The 19,025-nt window shown below is 31.0% G+C and overlaps 1 protein-coding gene across 1 annotated transcript; it reads left to right on the top strand.

The window, feature by feature from the left end:
* The first annotated feature begins 1,853 nt into the window (after window positions 1–1,853).
* On the top strand, window positions 1,854–6,611 carry LOC21410048 (guanine nucleotide-binding protein subunit beta-2). The gene is made up of 6 exons (XM_010109541.2): window positions 1,854–2,354; window positions 2,484–2,578; window positions 3,104–3,528; window positions 4,410–4,767; window positions 5,612–5,725; window positions 6,268–6,611. The coding sequence occupies exons 1-6, from the start codon at window positions 2,249–2,251 to the stop codon at window positions 6,301–6,303; spliced, it is 1,134 nt and encodes a 377-aa protein (XP_010107843.1). The 5' UTR covers window positions 1,854–2,248; the 3' UTR covers window positions 6,304–6,611.
* Window positions 6,612–19,025: the final 12,414 nt, after the last annotated feature.

The following is a 19,025-nucleotide window of genomic DNA, read 5'->3' as shown; positions in this document are numbered from 1 at the left end:
TGCACAACTAAAGACAAAAACGGAAATAAAAATGATTTTTTAGTTTAGAGTACAATAAGAGGGAAATGAAAAATGACTTTTAGTCGTTTTTCATTTTTTGTTTTCATTTTCTTCTCTTTCAAGTAGAGAGAGACATTGGGTGCGTTTGGAATTGATTCCAAAACGTTTTTGTTTTCTGTACGAAAATGAAAATGAAAACGTTTTTAGTTTCATTTTTGAATTATTATTGAAAATGCGTTTAGTAGTTTTATTTAGAGATTGATTTCAGTTTTAAAAAAAACTGAAACTGCGTTTGGTGGTTTAATTTTTGAAAACATGTAATAATATATTAAATAAACATATATAATACAAAAGCGGTTTCAGAAAAGAGGGAAGAAAATGAAAAAAAAAAAAAGAGAAATCCGTTTTTAGAAAACAGAAAACGAAAACGAGAAAATGAAAACACAAACAAACAGACCCATTAATATGTTTTTTTATACTGAAAACAATCTCTTGATAAAACTACTAAATGTATTTTCAAAAATAATTTCTATTTGAGATTGAAAACGTTTTCATTTTCATTTTCGTACAGAAAACAAAAACGTTTTGGAATCAATTCCAAACGCACCCAATGTCTCTCTCTACTTGAAAGAGAAGAAAATGAAAAAAAAAAAAAGAGAAATCCGTTTTTAGAAAACAGAAAACGAAAACGAGAAAATGAAAACACAAACAAACAGACCCATTAATATGTTTTTTTATACTGAAAACAATCTCTTGATAAAACTACTAAATGTATTTTCAAAAATAATTTCTATTTGAGATTGAAAACGTTTTCATTTTCATTTTCGTACAGAAAACAAAAACGTTTTGGAATCAATTCCAAACGCACCCAATGTCTCTCTCTACTTGAAAGAGAAGAAAATGAAAAAAAAAAAAAGAGAAATCCGTTTTTAGAAAACAGAAAACGAAAACGAGAAAATGAAAACACATTTTTTTCGTTTTCTGATTTCCACAAAAAGACAACAACGTTTTTGGTTTTGTTTTTTAAAAAAATTTACACCAAACACATTTTTAACACCCGTTTTCATTTTTTTGCTTTGAAAACCGTGAAAAATGAAAATGAAAACACAAACAAACAGACCCATTAATATGTTTTTTTATACTGAAAACAATCTCTTGATAAAACTACTAAATGTATTTTCAAAAATAATTTCTATTTGAGATTGAAAACGTTTTCATTTCTATTTTCATATAAAAAATAAAATTATTTTAGAACGACTTCCAAACACATCATAAATGGGACGTTTGGTTAGAGGATTCGTATTGTTCGTGACTTGGTATAATATTTTCTCTCATAAAAAATACACATAAATCAAAAATAAGTCTGAATCATGATTTTAAATTCATCAACTAAACGTCCTCAAAATGATTTAGTCTATACATTTAAATCAATAATTTAATTTTAACATTTAAATTTTAAATTTTTTATAAAAAAAATGTTATAACATAATTAAAATGATGAGTTTAAACTCATAAAACCAAGAGCCTTAGATCCAGTTCATTTCGCTGATTCGAGTTTAGAATTTGAGTTTTGTTACAGTAAAAAACTTTCACAAATAATCACATATAACTTTTTTATTATAGTAAAAAACTCTCACATAAAATTATATCTCAACTCGAATTAAAAACTTGAATCAACGAAATGAATGAGACCTAAAACCCTACATTGACAACTCACAACTGACAAGGTGTTCTAGCAAATAGACTACAGACAGAAGTTCATCATCAAACGACACGTGGCTTAAAAAGGAGTCCACGCGCCAGTCCAATTTTCACCATGACAACAACAACAACTTATTAGCAAATAATCCCACGCGCTTCTTCTCTCTTCAACAGCTAATCTCTCTATCCTCTTTCACTTTCTCTCTCCTCTCTCTCTCTCTCCTGAAAATTGAGACGGGTCATAGGCTGCGCTCTGTGTGTGTGTGTTTGCGGAGGAGGAGATACCGCCACACTTGGCACCTGCAACCCCCACCACTTCTCTCTCATCCTCTCTCTCTCTCTGTGTTTGTGCGATTGAGAGAGAGTATCAATTAAAATTTCGGCGGAGGGGTGGCAAAAACCCTAATCTGATTGACTGATCACTCTACGAAGTTCGGAAGCTCCATGGGGTTGGGACTCTAGCTCAAGATCAGGCCTTTTTCGTTTTTCTGTGTTTCTGGCTATGGCGGTCTTCTCCTAGTTCTGACTTCAATTCCGAGGAGGGAAAATGTCTGTCGCCGAGCTGAAAGAGCGCCACGTGGCGACAACAGAGACGGTCAACTCTCTCAGAGAGCAATTGAGGCAGAGGCGACTTTCTTTGCTCGACACCGATGGTCAGCCACCCTTTGATTCTTTCGTGTTCTTTTTCCTATTTCTTGCTTTATTCCATTTTATTTTATTTTATTTTGGTTTTTAATTTTTCGATTTTTGGATCTAATTGGTACGATGTTGAATTTTTGCAGTTGCGGGATATGCCAAGTCTCAGGGAAGAACACCGGTCCGGTTTGGACCTACGGATCTAGTGTGCTGCAGAACTTTGCAAGGTCATACTGGAAAGGTGAATACAGTTATATATAAATACACATATAATGAGCTTTCTGCTATATATATAATCTTTTTGCTGTTATAAATAGATTGATGGAATTTGTAGAATTATTAGTTTTTGTTTTTTATGTTTGGAACTGAAGTAAAAATACCGGTGAAGATCAGCAAATTCTTGGGAAAAGTTTGAATTTTTAGGATCATTTGAAGTTTTGATGACTGATGTTAATGAAGGTTTGAGTAAACATGTTGTTGAAAATGAAAACTTGTTATACTATTGGTTTCTACTTTTTTGACCATGTATGTTTGTGCTTATGCGTACTTGACCTCCAAAAGCTTGTTATGATAATTTGTGTTGCTATTTAGTATTATTTACCACTGTCCAGTTCTAGCTTTGTTTATATATTTGATTGTCTTATTATTTAGGCTAACGATTGTGTATTTGGCCTGTTGGCGTAGCATAGTTTGTTGCATAGTTTGTTTATTTTTTCATTGGATGGATAAATTTAAATAAGATTTATGCTTATGGAGAATTTTTCAGGTGTATTCATTAGATTGGACTCCTGAAAAGAATCGGATTGTAAGTGCATCTCAAGATGGGCGATTGATAGTGTGGAATGCGCTAACAAGCCAGAAAACCCACGCTATAAAGCTACCATGTGCATGGGTGATGAACTGTGCGTTTTCGCCGACCGGCCAGTCTGTTGCCTGTGGTGGTCTTGACAGTGTTTGCTCTATCTTCAATCTTAATTCACCAACCGACAGAGATGGGAATCTGCCTGTAGCGAAAACGCTTATTGGTCATAGGGGTTATGTTTCCTCCTGTCAATATGTTCCAGAGGAGGACACTCACTTAATTACCAGTTCTGGTGATCAGACCTGTGTTTTGTGGGATATCACTACAGGCCTTAGAACTTCAGTTTTTGGTGGTGAATTTCAGTCTGGACACACTGCAGACGTACTGAGGTATTTTAATAATTAAGACTTTAGAGACACCAGACAAGTATTGAGCTAAGTCACATTTGCATGGTTTTCCTGAAGGAGATTAGATTCAACAGTGCTCACACAGAAGTATCCATATATACATGTAACAGGTTTATAGATATGCCTAAAATGGACATACTTATAAGTTATATGCACATGCATAAATAGAAATATATATATATATATATATATATATATTTGGCTAAAGAAGTTGAAGAATTTGCGCAAGTGGCTAGTACTTGAAATTGAAAAAATGGAGGTTAGGCAAGAGTTGGTTCCTTTTTTTTTTTTTTTTTTATACAACACGGGATTGAACCTACAACCCCCACCTAAATCTGACCCCACTCAAATCCCCCAGTGCCACTAGGCCAAGAGGTCTTAGGCAGGCAAGAGTTGTTTTATGTTAGTAAATTTTCCCAAAGAGTTCAGAAAGCTAGCATTGTGTAAGCTTAGGCTACAGAGGGAAAATTTGCATCATTTGTTCCTCTGCAGTTACTGTGAAATTAATCGGGCTCCTATACTCGATGAATTGAATATATTGTGAAATTTCTACTTTTTGGAACCCTCTATATGGTTCTTTCTGGTTATCCGTATTCTTATTCTTTTTTGCTCGAAATCTGAAATATACGACATCAAAGTGGTCAAAATTCGTTTTGCTTGCTTTATCTGCTCTGGATATGTATCGGTGAAAATAGAAACTTTTCTGTTCCCTTTACGTATAATGTTGCCTTACAATTTTTTATGCAATATCATGTAAAGTTGGCAAGTGATTATTTTTCGGTATTGCAGTGCAAAGATTTTGGCTTAAAGATCAGGACCCCACTCAAAAATCTTACTATAAGGTTGCTTTTTTGTTGTTTCAGTGTTTCAATTAACGGATCCAATCCAAGAATGTTTGTATCTGGTTCATGTGATGGAACCGCCCGACTGTGGGATACTCGCGTGGCAAGTCGAGCAGTGCGGACGTTTCAAGGTCATAAGGGAGATGTTAATTGTGTAAAGTTCTTTCCAGATGGAAATAGATTTGGAACTGGCTCGGATGATGGAACTTGCAGGTTATTTGATATCAGGACTGGGCATCAGCTCCAAGTATACCAGCAGCAGCATGGTGACAAAGATGAACCGTCTGTGACTTCAATTGCATTCTCCATATCAGGAAGACTTCTCTTTGCTGCATACGGAAATGGCGAGTTTTATGTGTGGGATACTTTATTGGCCGAGGTAATTTCCAAATTTTGCATATTAAAGTGGCCTTTGATGCAAACTCTCTTGCATAGCCAATTGAGTGACACATTCATAGTATTCTTGTTCATGATCAATTATTAGAGTTGTCTTGGGAGATTATTAGAGTTTTCAAGCTAATTTTTAATTCCTAAATATATTTGTTGGACATAAGAGCGCTTTTCACATGGAGTTTGTAAAAACAACAATTTCCAAATTTTGAACTATCTCATCTGGCGGTTTAGTTGTGTATTGGTCTATAACATGTGTAAATGGATCTTTCTGATGGTTCCCCCACTGTCTGTAATTTCCATCTTTCCTGGTTTCTACGTCAAACTCTCCCCACCTAGAGTTATCATGTCCAAATAATAACTTAAGAGCATTTTCAATGCAATGGCAAAATTTGGAATTCGGATATGAATATCATTGTCCAATGAAATGCTATACTCAATATCAAATTTGGCATTTGTTGCTTATTTGTTGATGCGTTGACCTTTTCACTTTTTAATCACACAACATTGCCCTTTTCAAATTAATTAACACTTAAAAAAATTTCTTTTTACAAGTTCCGAAGCTTAAAATTTATGACAAAAAATAGATTTAGTATTTAAATAACATTATGCATTGTAGTACAAAATAAAATAAGATATCAAATATACCATTTTTTACTCTTCTTTTCTTGCCAAATATAACATTGGCTTCAGCATTTGCATTGGAGATGGTCTAGCCACTAAACTTTGTATACTGATTCTCCTTCCTGTACATATCTCCAGTTTTTCTGCTTGTATTACGGTAGATTTCGTATAATGTCATTTTAATGGATTAATCCTTCTATTTGTGGTAGGTTGTTTTGAACTTGGGATCTCTCCAAAATTCACATGAGGGCCGAATCAGCTGTTTGGGTTTGTCCGCTGATGGGAGTGCCTTGTGTACAGGAAGTTGGGATACAAACCTCAAGGTTGGTATAATAAACCCACATTAGAAAACGTGATTCTTGAAAATATTACCAACTTCGCGCCATTAAAAGCAAAACATCTTTAAAGGAATTCTCAGAGCTATATGATTCATGCAATTAGGGAGATCGTTAGTACTTAAAACCTTCTTAAGAGGCGAGGTGACATTGATTGTCTAGAATCTGAAATAAAATTCTACAGAATAATGTTAATGCTAAATTCGGCTGCTGCTTATAAAAAAAGAATGTTAAATGATAAAGTATACTTTTTTGATGTGAGTGCTAGATTCATTAAGTATCTATGTTCAACTAAAAGCTTTAGGTGACTTTTCGTTTATGGATATTGAGCACTGAAGACATTCATTGGAACTCTACTAAATTTTACCTAATCAAACATAAAATCACGTCATCGCTGATCTCTCTACCCTTTCTAAGGAATTGATTTTGTTCTTTTGTTGTCAAATTCTCATGCTCTTATTTCAAAGGGAAGAAGTCTGATTGATTTTTTGGTTTCTGATTGATTTTTTGGTTTTAATGTATTTCTCCAGATATGGGCTTTTGGAGGGCATAGGAGGGTACTTTGATCCCGGGAAAGTATGAAAGTACTGCCGTTGTCTCTTGAGGTTCATGTCTTCTCGAACCCGTGGTTGTTTTTGTCATCTCACACCATTCTTTGTTTGGGTTTTGAGAAAACTACAACCATGAATCATGTGATGAATTGCTTGTTGTAATCCACATCCAGAAATGTGACCATTTTAATATTGAAACGAGTATATATTGCTCGAGACCTTCTGCACAAGAGACTGTTTTCTCTCTATATGCCTAAATTTCAATTCCACCATTATATTTTCTCTTGCCTGGATATTTCTACACATACCCTTTTTGGCTGTAATATTTCCACCTGTACTTCGCCTTTCTTCACTGGGTATCATCGATCAGAATGAGTTGGAAACCTATAATTTTATTGTGGTTCAGCTTCAGTCACCCTTGGTGTATCGAAATTTTGGTAAACAAATGGACTTTCTCAAGGAAGAAATGAAGGAAAGCGAGTCGAAAAATATGGGTTTGAACAAATGTGTGGTACTTGGCAAAAGAAATGACAAAAGAAAAGAATAGAACTTGGTCATGATCAGTCGACCAGATTTTTTTTCCCCAGGCGAATTTATTTATATTTGTTTTTCAATAAAATGCCACAAGGCTAGCGAAAAAATTGTTACGAAAAAGAGAGAAAATCATAAAAAATAAAATATTTATCAAAAAATAGTATTAATTCTTAAAAATTATGTATTAATTTTAGAATGTAAAATATAAATAAAAACAAGAACATTCGACCCATCTCGACCTTAGGCGTCCCACTGCGCAAGTCGGAGGTTTTTTTATTTTTATTTTTTTCATTTTTTGAGGCCATTTTTTGTAGGCATGTTTAGAAAAATATAAGGATCGTGTCTAAAATTTCAGAATTTTTTGACGTATATATTTTATTTTATTTTGTAAAGACGAAAAATAAAGAAAATCATAAAAAATAAAATATTCATGAAAAAAATGGTGACGCTATTGCATTAATTCTTAAAAATTGTGTATTAATTTTAGAATGCAAAACATAAATAAAAAGGAGAATTTTTGACACATCCCGGCCCCTGGGCGCCTCCTTGTGCGGGCTGACAGCTTTTTGACATCATTTTTCTTATTTCATTTTTTGCAGGCATGCTCAGAAAAATGTAAGGATCGTGTTTGCAAAATTTTAGACTATTTTGACATCGTTTTTACTTTATTTTATTTTTCAAAGACAAATAATAGAGAAAATCTTAAAAAATAGAATATTCATCAAAAAATGGTGTCGCTTGTTGCATTAATTCTTAAAAATTGTGTATTAATTTTAAAATGCAAAACAGAAATAAAAATGTGAATTTTTGACCCATCCCGGCCCCTGGGCGCCCCACTGCGCGTTCTGAGGGTTTTTTGACACCGTTTTTCTTTTTTTATTTTTTAAGGCCATTTTTTGCAGGCATGCTTAGAAAAATGTAAGGATCGTGTCTACAAAATTTCAGAATATTTTGATGTCATTTTTATTTTATTTTATTTTTCAAAGACAAAAAATAGAGAAAATAAAAAAAATAGAATATCAAAGAAAAACTGGTGCTGCTTGTTGCATTAATTCCTAAAAATCATGTATTAATTTTAGAATGTAAAACATAAATAAAAATGTGATTTTTTTTACCAATCCTGGCCCCTAGGCGCCCCAATGCGCGGTCCGTGGGTTTTTTGACAGCGTTTTTATTTTTTCATTTATTGAGGCCATTTTTTGTAGACGTGCTCAGAAAAATTCTGTAAAATTTTAGTATTTTGATGTCGTTTTGATTTTATTTTCTTTTTCAAAGACGAAAAATATTGAAAATCATAAAAAATAGAATATACATCAAAAAATAGTACCGCTTGTTGCATTGATTCCTGAAAATCGTGTATTAATTTTAGAATGCAAAACATAAAAAAATATAAATTTTTTACCCATCCCGGCCCCTAGGCACCCCACTACACTAGCTAACGACTTTTTGACATCGTTTTTCTTTATTTCATTTTTTGAGGCTATTTTTTGCAGGCATGCTTAGAAAAATGTAAGGATCTTATATGCCAAATTTCAAACCACTTCGACGTCGTTTTTATTTTATTTTATTTTATTTTTTGAATACGAAAAATAAAGAAACTATTAAAAAATAAAAGATACATCAAAAAATGGTGCCGCTTGTTGCATTAATTCTTAAAACCCATATATTAATTTTAGAATGCAAAACATAAATAAAAATGTGATTTTTTGACCCATCCCGGCCCCTGGGTGCCCCACTGTGCGGTATGGGAACTTTTTGACAGTGTTTTTCTTTTTTCATTTTTCAGGTCATTTTTTACAGGCATGCTCATAAAATTGTAAGGATCGTGTCTACAAAATTTCAAAGAGTTTTGACATAATTTTTATTTTATTTTATTTTTCAAAGACGCCAAATAGAGAAAATCATAAAAATTAGAATATTAAAGAAAAAATGGTGCCGCTTGTTGCATTAATTCTTAAAAATCATGTATTAATTTTAGAATGCAAAACATAAATAAAAATGTGATTTTTTGACCCATCCCGGCCCCGGGGCGCCCTACTGCGCGGCCTGGGAGTTTTTTGGCATCATGTTCCTTTTTTCATTTTTTGCAGAGATGCTCAGAAAAATGTAAGGATCATGTCTGTAAAATTAAAGAATCTTTTGACAGAATTTTGTTTTATTTTATTTTTTAAAGATGAATAATAGAGAAAATCATAAAAAAATAGAAGATATAAAAAAAGGTGCCGCTTGTTGCATTAATTGCTAAAATAATGTATTAATTTTATAATATAAAATATAAATAAAAATGTAAATTTTTGACCCATCCCGGCCCCTGGGTGCTATACTGCGCAGTCTGGGGGCTTTTTGACAGTGTTTTTTTTTCAGTTTTTGATGCCATTTTTTGCAGGCATGCACAGAAAAATGTAAGGATCCTGTCTACAAAATTTCAGAATTTTTTGGCGTTGTATGTATATTATTTTATTTTACAAAGACGAAAAATAGAGAAAATCATAAAAAATAGAATATTCATCAAAAAATGGTGACGCTTGTTGCATTAATTCTTAAAAATTGTGTATTAATTTTAGAATGCAAAAATAGTATATTAAAAAAATAATGGTGCTGCTTGTTGCATTAATTCTTAAAAATTATTTAGTAATGTTAGAATTCAAAACTTAAATAAAAATGTGAATTTTTCACATATCATGGCCCCTGGAAGCCTCACTGCGCGGTATGGGGGCTTTTTGACAGTGCTTTTCTTTCTTCATTTTTTGAGGTCATTTTTTTAGACATGCTCAGAAAAATGTAAGGATCATGTATGTAAAATTTCAGAATATTTTGAAGTCGTTTTATTTTATTTTATTTTTTTTAAGACGAATAATAGAGATTATAATAAAAAATAGAAGGTACATCAAAATATGGTGCCGCTTGTTGCATTAATTGCTAAAAATAATGTATAAATTTTAGAATGCAAAAGATAAATAAAAATGTGAATTTTTGACCCATCCAGGCCACTGGGCGTCCCAATGCGCAGGTCGGGGGCCTTTTGACAGCATTTTTGTTTTTTTATTTTTTGATCCCTTTTTTTGCCGGCAAGCTCAAAAAATTGTAAGGATCGTGTCTACAAAATTTAAGAAGCTTTTAACATCATTTTATTTTATTTTATTTTCCAAATACGAATAATAGAGAAAATCATAAAAAAAAAATAGAATACTAAAGAAACAATGGTGCCACTTGTTGCATTAATCCCCAAAAATCATGCATTAATTTTTGAATGGAAACCATAAAAAAAATGTGAATTTTTGACATATCCTAGCCCCTGGGGCCCCACTGTGCGATCTGGGGACTTTTTGACAGCGTTTTCCTTTTTTCATTTTTTGAGGCATTTTTTTGCAGGCAAGCTCAGAAAAATATAAGGATTATGATTGTAGAATTTTAGAATTTTTTGACGTTGTATTTATTTAATTTTATTTTTCTAAAACAAAACGTAGAGAAAATAATAAAAAAATATAATATTCATAAAAAAAACGGTGCCGCTTGTTGCATTAATTTAGAGAAATCATGTGTTAATTTAAAAGGCAAAACATAAATAAAATGTAGGTTTTTTATGCATCTCGCCCCACTGCGCAGGTGGGATCTTTTTGACATCGTTTTGTTTTTCATTTTTTTGGCCATTTTTGCAGGCATGCTTAGAAACATATAAGGTGCATTTGGAATTCGTTCTAAAATGATTTTATTTTTTGTATGAAAATGAAAATGAAAACATTTTCAATCTCAAACAGAAATCATTTTTAAAAATGCATTTGGTAATTTTATTAAGATATTGTTTTCAGTATAAAAAACCTATTAATGTATCTCTCTTTTTCTATCTGCTTGAGAAAGGAGAAAACAAAAAATGAAAAATGACTAAAAGTCATTTTTCATTTCTCTCTCATTTTACACTAAACTAAAAAATCGTTTTCATTTCAGTTTTTTGTCTTTATTGCGCGAAACGCCATTTTGAAAACCTTTTCATTTTTTCTTTCTCAAAAAACATAAAAAACAAAAACAAAATCAATTCCAAATACAGCCATAAGGATCGTCTTTGTAAAATTTTATAATTTTTTGACGTCATTTTTATTTTATTTTATTTTTCAAACAAAAAAATAGAGAAAATAATAACGAATAGAATATTCATCAAAAAATGGTGCTGCTTGATGCATTAATTCCTAAAAATGGTGTATTAATTTTGGAATGTAAAACATAAATAAAAATGTTAATGTTTGACTCATCCTGTTCCCTGGGCGCTACTGCGCGGGCTGTGTTCTTTTTGGCAGTGTTTTCTCTTTTCATAATTCGAGGCCATTTTTTGCAAGCATACTCAGAAAAATGTAACGATAGTGTCTGCAAAATTTTAAAACCTTTTGACATCTTTTTTATTGTATTTTAATTTTCAAAGAGGAAAAATACAGAAAATCATAAAAACTAGAATATTCAACAAAAAATGGTGCCAGTTGTTACATTAATTCCTAAGAATCATGTTTTAATTTTGGAATGTAAAACATAAATAAAAATGTTAATGTTTGACTCATCCTGGTCCCTGGGCGCCCCACTAAGCGGACTTTGTGCCTTTTGGCAGCGTTTTCTTTTTTCATAACTCGCGGCCATTTTTTGCAAGCATACTCAGAAAAATGTAAGGATCATGTCTGTAAATTTTTAAAACTTTTTGACTTCGTTTTTATTTTATTTTAATTTTCAAAGACGAAAAATACAAAAAATCATAAAAATAGGATATTCAACAAAAAATGGTGCCATGAGTTGTATTAATTCTTAAAAATCATGTATTAATTTTAGAATGTAAAACGTAAATAAAAATGCTAATGTTTGACTTATCCTGGGCCTTGGGCGCCTTACTACGCGAGCGCGGTGCTCTTTGACAGCGTTTCTTTTCATAATTCGTTGCCATTTCTTTATGGCATTCTCAGAAAAATGTGAAGACATGTCTGCAAAATTTTAAAACCTTTTGACATCATTTTTATTTTATTTTAATTTGTAAAGACAATAAATACGAAAAATCATAAAAAAATAGAATATTCATCAAAAAATAGTGCCGCTTATTGCATTAATTCCTAAAAATCATCTATTAATTTTAATGAGTCACTCATCCTGACTACTGGGCACCCCACTACGCGGGCGGGGCGCTTTTTGACAGTGTTTTCTGTTTTCATAATTTGAGGTCACTTTTTGCGGGCATGCTCAGAAAAATGTAAGGATCGTCTCTGCAAAATTTTAGAACTTTTTGACGTCGTTTTAATTTTAATTTAATTTTTAAAGATGAAAAATAGGGAAAATCCTAAAAAATAGAATATTCATAAAAAATAGTTTTGCTTGTTGCATTAATTCCTAAAAATCATGTATTAATTTTAAAATGTAAAACATAATTAAAAATGTTAATGGTTGACTCATCCTGGCCCCTAGGCACCCCACTACGCGGGCCAGGTGCTTTTTGGTAGCGTTTGCTTTTTTAATAATTTGAGGTCATTTTTCCTAAGCATGCGCCGAAAAATGTAATGTTCGTGACTGCAAAATTTTAGAACTTTTTGACATCGTTTTTATTTTATTTTAATATTCAAATACGAAAAATCATAAAAAAATTGAATATTCAACAAAAAATGGTGTCGCTTGTTGCATTAATTCTTAAAAATCATCTATTAATTTTGGCATGTAAAACATAAATAAAAAAGTTTATGTTTGACTCATCCTGGCCCCTGGGTGCCCCCACTGCGCGGGCTGGGTGCTTTTTGGCAGCGTTTTCTTTTTTCATAATTTTAGGCCATTTTTTGCAAGCATGCTCAGAAAAATGTAAGGATCGTGTTTGAAAAATTTTAGAACTTTTTGATGTTGTTTTTATTTTATTTTTATTTTCAAAGACAAAAAATACAGAAAATCATAAAAAAAGAATATTCATCAAAAAATGGTGTCGCTTGTTGCATTAATTCCTAAAACTCATAGTAATTTTAGAATGTAAAACATAAAAAAAAATATTAATGTTTGACTCATCATGGCCCTTTTGTGCCCCACTGCGCGGGCCGGGTACTTTTTGACAGCGTTTACTTTTTTAATAATTCGATGCCATTTTTTGCAAGCATGCTCAGAAAAATATAAGGATCGTGTCTCTAAAATTTTAGAACTTTTAGACTTCTTTTTATTTTTATTTTAATTTTCAAAAATGAAAAATACAAAAAATCATAAAAAATAGAATATTTAACAAAACATGGTGTCGCTTGTTGCATTAATTCCTAAAAATCATTTATTAAATTTAGAATGTAAAACATAAATAAAAATGTTAACGTTTGATTCGTCCTGATCTTTGGGCGCCTCACTGCGAGGGCTATGTTCTTTTTTGGCATCGTTTTCTTTTTTTTGTAATTCGATGCCATTTTTTGTAAGCGTGCGCAGAAAAATGTAAGGATCGTATCTGTAACATTTTAGAATTTTTTGACGTCATTTTTTTATTTTAATTTTCGATGATGAAAAATACAAATAATCATAAAAAATAGAATATTCATCAAAAAATTAGGCCGCTTGTTGCATTAATTTCTAAAAATCATGTGTTAATTTTAGATGTAAAACATAAATAAAAATATTTATGTTTGACTCATCCTGGCCCCTACACGCCCCACTGCGCGAGCGGGGTACTTTTTGGCAGTGTTTTCTTTTTAATAATTTGTTGCCATTTTTTATTAGCATGCTCAGAAAAATCTAAGGATCGTGTCTGAAAAATTTTAGAACTTTTTTTACTTCATTTTTATTTTATTTTAATTTTCAAAGATGAAAAATCATAAAAAGTAGAATATTTCGCAAAAAATAGTGCCGCTTGTTCCATTAATTCCTAAAAATTATGTATTAATTTTAGAATGTAAAAACGAAATAAAAATGTTAATGTTTGACTCATCCAGACTACTGCGCGGGTCAGGTGCTTTTTGGCAGCCTTTGCATTTTTCACAATTTCAGGCCATTTTTTGCAAGCATGCTCTGAAAAATGTTAGGATCGCATCTGCAAAATTTTAGAACTTTTTGACGTCGTATTTATTTTATTTTAATTTTTAAAGACAAAAAATCATAAAAAATAGTATATTAACCAAAAAATGGTGCCGCTTGTTGCATTAATTACTAAAAATCATGTATTAAGTTGAGAATGTAAAACAGAAACAAATATGTTAATGTTTGACTCATCCTAACAATTGGGCGTCCCACTGTGTAAATGGGGTATTTTTTTGCAGTGTTTTCTTTTTTCATAATTCGAGGCCATTATGTACAAGCATGCTCAGAAAAATTTAAGGATCGTGTCTACAGAATTTTAGAACTTTCTGACGTAGTTTTTAGTTTATTTTAATTTTTAAAGACGAAAAATATGAAAAACCATAAAAAATAGAATATTCATCAAAAACTGGTGCCGCTTTTTGCATTAAATACTAAAAATCACATGTTAATTTTAGAATGTAAAACATAAATAAAAATGTTAATGTTCATTCATCAGGGCCCCTGGGCGCCCCCCACTACGTAGGCTGGGTGTTTTTTGACAACGTTTTCTTTTTTATAATTCGAGACCATTTTTTACAAGCATGCTGAGAACAATGTAAGGATCATGTATGTAAAATTTTAGAACTTTTTGATGTCATTTTTATATTATTTTAATTTTCAAAGATGAAAAATACAAAAAATCATCAAAAAATAGAATATTCATCAAAAAAATAGTGTCGCCTGTTACATTAATTCATAAAAATCATGTATTAAGTTTAGAAGGTAAAACATAAATAAAAATGTTAATGTTTGACTCATCTTGGCGCCTGGCACCCCACTGCGCCGGCCGGATGCTTTCTGACAGCGTTTGTTTTTTTAATAAACAACGTTTGTTTTTATTTTTCCAAGACAAAAAATATAGAAAATCATGAAAATAGAATATTCATCAAAAAATTGTGCCACTTGTTACGTTAATACTTAAAAATCATGTATTTGTTTTAGAATGCAAAAGATAAATAAAATTATGAATTTTTGACCCATCCCTGTCCCTGGGTGCCCTAGTGCCCTAGCCAAGCACTTTTTTCAGTGTTTTCTTTTTTCATAATTTGATGCCATTTTTTACACGCATGCTCAGAATAATGTATGGATCGTGTCTGCAGAATTTCAGAACTTTTTGACGTGATTTTTATTTTATTTTATTTTTCAAAAATGAAAACTAGGGAAAATCATAAAAAAAATAGAATATCATCAAACAATAGTGTCGCTTGTTGTATTAATTCCTAAAAATCATGTATTAATTTTAGAATCTAAAACATAAATAAGTTGTTAATTTTTGACTCATCCTGGCCCCTGGGCGCCCCACTACGCGGGCCGGGGGCTTTTTGGCAGCATTTTTCTAATAATTTGAGGCCATTTTTTGTTCGCATGCTTAGAAAAATGTAAGGATCTTGTCTGTAAAATTTCAAAATGTTTTGGCATAAAAAATAAAATATTCATAAATATGGTGCCGCTTGTTGCATTAATTCCTAAAAATCATGTATTAATTTGACAACATAAAAGATAAATAAAAATGTTAATTTTTGACCGATCTCAGCCACTTGGCGTCCCAATGCGCGGGCCGGGGGCTTTTTAGTAGCATTTTCTTTTTTCAAAGTTCGGTTCTATTTTTTTTTTTTTTTTGCAGACATGCTCAAAATAATGGAAGGATCGTGTCTGCAAAATTTTAGAATTTTTTGACATCATTTTTATTTTATTTTATTTTTCAAAGGTGAAAAATAGAGAAAATCATAAAAATAGAATATTATCATAAAATGATGCCTCTTGTTGCACTAATTCTTAAAAATCATGTGTTAATTTCAGAATGTAAAACATAAATAAAAATATCAATTTTTGACCTATCCCAGCCCCTGGGCGACCCATTGCGCCGGCCGGGGGCTTTTTGGCAGTGTCTTCTTTTTTCATAATTTGAGGCAATTTTTTGTAGGCATGCTCAGAAAAATGAAAGGATCTTGTCTACAAAATTATTTAAAAATATTTTGACGTCATTTTTATTTTATTTTATTTTTGAAAGATGAAAAATAGAGAAAATCATAAAAATAGAATTCTTTGTTGTTTTGTTAAAACGGCGTCATTTTTCTCATCTGCAGAATACCGATATAACATTTTGCTCTTGAAAGTATTTTTTCATTTCTATCAAAACGATGTCGTTTTCTAGCATCAGAAAAACTGACATGTGTTTTTGTTGGTGAAATTTGTCTTTTTTTTTTTTTAAAACGACGTCATTTTGACGCATCAATAAACATGACATATCATTTTTTTATGAAATTTTTTTTCAAAATGACATGTCATTTTGTAGGTTTTTTTTTTTCCTTTTTTTGTCAAAATGACATGTTGCTTTATAGGTGACACTTTTTCATGGTTTTATGGAAAACAACGTTGTTTCTTGTCATAAAAAAAAATGACATGTCGTTTCATTTGTGAAAGTTGTTTGTTGTTTTTGTCAAACCGACTTCATTTGAGTCGTTAGTAAAAAATGACATGTCATTTTATTGCTGAAAGTTTTTTGCCTTTTTTACAAAATGACGTCATTTTGTTAGATTAGAAACACGACATGTCATTTTGGTTGTGGATTTTTTTGTCGTTCTTGACAAATTGACATGTCGTTTTGATGCATGAATAAAAACGACAAGTCGTTTTGTTTGTGAAAGTTTTTTCTCTTTTTGTCAAAATGACATGTCGTTTTGTTTGTGAATGTTTTTATCACATTTTGACTCTTTTTTGTAGGCACACTAATCGTGTCTGTAAAATTTTAGAATTTTTTGACGTCATTTTTATTTTATTTTATTTTATTTTTCAAAGGCAAAAAATATAGAAAATCATAAAAAATAGAATATTCATCGAAAAATGGTGCCACTTGTTGCACTTATTCTTAAAAATTGTGTACTAGTTTTAAAATGCAAAAGATAAATAAAAATATGAATTTTTGACTCATCCTAGCCCTTGGGCGCCCCACTGCGCTGGCCGAGGACTTTTTGGCATCATTTTTATTTTATTTTATTTTTCAAAGATGAAAAATAGGAAAAATCATGAAAAATAGAATATGCATCCAACAATGGTGCCGCTTGTTGCATTAATTCTTAAAAATCTTGAATTAATTTTAGAATGTAAAACATAAATAAAATGTTAATTTTTGACTCATCTTGGCCCCTAGGCACCCCACTGCGCGGGCCGAGAGCTTTTTAGCAGCGTTTTTTTTTTTTTATAATTTGAGGCCATTGTTTGTAGGCATGCTTAGAAAAATGTAAGGATCTTGTCTCCAAAATTTCAAAATGTTTTGACATAATTTTCATATTATTTTATTTCTTAAAGATAAAAAATTGAGAAATCATAAAAAATAGAATATTCATAAAAAATGGTGCCACTTGTTGCATTTTCTTAAAAATCATGTATTAATTTTAGAATGCAAAAGATAAATAAAAATGTAAATTTTTTACCCATCCTGGCTACTTGGCGCCCCACTGCGCGGGCCAGGGGCTTTTCAGCAGCGTTTTCTTTTTTCATAATTCGATTTCATTTTTTGTAGGCATGCTTAGAATAATGTAAGAATCGTGTCTGTAAAATTTCAGAACTTTTTGACATCATTTTTATTTTATTTTATTTTTTAAAGGCAAAAAATATGGAAAATCATAAAAAATAGAATATTCATCAAAAAATAGTGCCGCTTGTTGCATTAATTCGTAAAAATCATATATTAATTTTAAAATATAAAACATAAATAGAAATGTTAATTTTTTACTCATCTTGGCCCTTGGACGCCCTACTGCGCCGTCAGGGTGGGTTTTGGCAGCGTTTTCTTTTTTCATTATCCGATGCCATTTTTTGGAGGCATGCTCTGAAAAATGTAAGGATCGTGCCTGTAAAATTTCAAAATTTTTTGACATCGTTTTTATTTTATTTTATTTTATTTTTCAAAGACAAAAAATAGAGAAAATCATAAAAATGAGTATTCACCAAAAAATGGTATCGCTTGTGCATTAATTCTTAAAAATCATGTATTAATTTTAGAATTTAAAACATAAATAAAAATATCAATTTTTGACCCATCCCGACCCCTGGGCGACCTACTGCACGGGCTGGGGGCTTTTTGATAGCATTTTCTTTTTTCATAATTTGAGGCCATTTTTTGTAGGCATGCTCAGAAAAATGTATGGATCTTGTCTACAAAATTGTAGAATGTTTTGACCTCTTTTTTATTTTATTTTATTTTTTAAAGACGAAAAATAGAGAAAATCATAAAAATAAAATTTTTTATCGTTTTATTAAAACGATGTTGTTTTTCTCATCAGCAAAAAAATGACATATCGTTTCGGTCTTGAAAGTATTTTTTTTCATTTTTGTCAAAACGACGTAGATTGTATCTATTTTTTAGCACTTTTCGTCTACTCAAAAAAAAGGAAGAAGAAGACGAGTGCAAGTTGGTCCACACATGGAAGAAGAAGAAGAGTAAGTAATTTTGACAAATACCCATTGAAAGTGCATGTGTCAGGATTTACTTTTTATTCTTGATTCATAACCTTTTTAGTCAAATAATTATACTAACAAAAGGGTATTTATCAAGAGTAAGAGATAAAAGTCTAGATTTATACACTCTTAAAGATAAATTCTGCAATTTTCTCAAGAAAAGAGTACAAGTTGGTCCAACCCAACCGGGGTTGAGTTTGGGCGTACTCGAGCTAAGAGGGCCTAATCCATGGATTAAGAGAACCTAGGCCCAGTTTAGCCCATAACTTATTAGCCAACTAGAAAAGGGGTGAATCAATGGAATTACGACCTTAGGGTGCGTTTGATTACAATGGGGGAAAGTAATGGTAATGATAATGAAAATAGTAATGGTAATAGAATGGAAAAAAAAGTTAATTCATGTGTTTAGTTGTAATTTTGAGAATACTATGAAATTAAATGAATATTTTTATATTATATATAGCACCAATATTTTATATATTTATAATATATTATATAATGATGATATAGAATATAATAATAATATTAAAATGGTTAATATAATTATAATATTATAAAACATATCATAATATTATATAAGAAACAGTAACGTTTTATAATATAATTAAAAATTACAACTATATTAGATTATATTATAATATAATATATAATTATATAATATATTATATTTAATACATTATGTAATCCTAACTTGTGTAATACAG

This window comes from Morus notabilis, unplaced genomic scaffold, assembly GCF_000414095.1.
Source record: "Morus notabilis unplaced genomic scaffold, ASM41409v2 Scaffold45, whole genome shotgun sequence".
Lineage (NCBI taxonomy): Eukaryota > Viridiplantae > Streptophyta > Magnoliopsida > Rosales > Moraceae > Morus > Morus notabilis.
The sequence above is the reverse complement of the archived record's forward strand: the minus strand, read 5'-3'. Positions and strand labels throughout refer to the sequence as shown.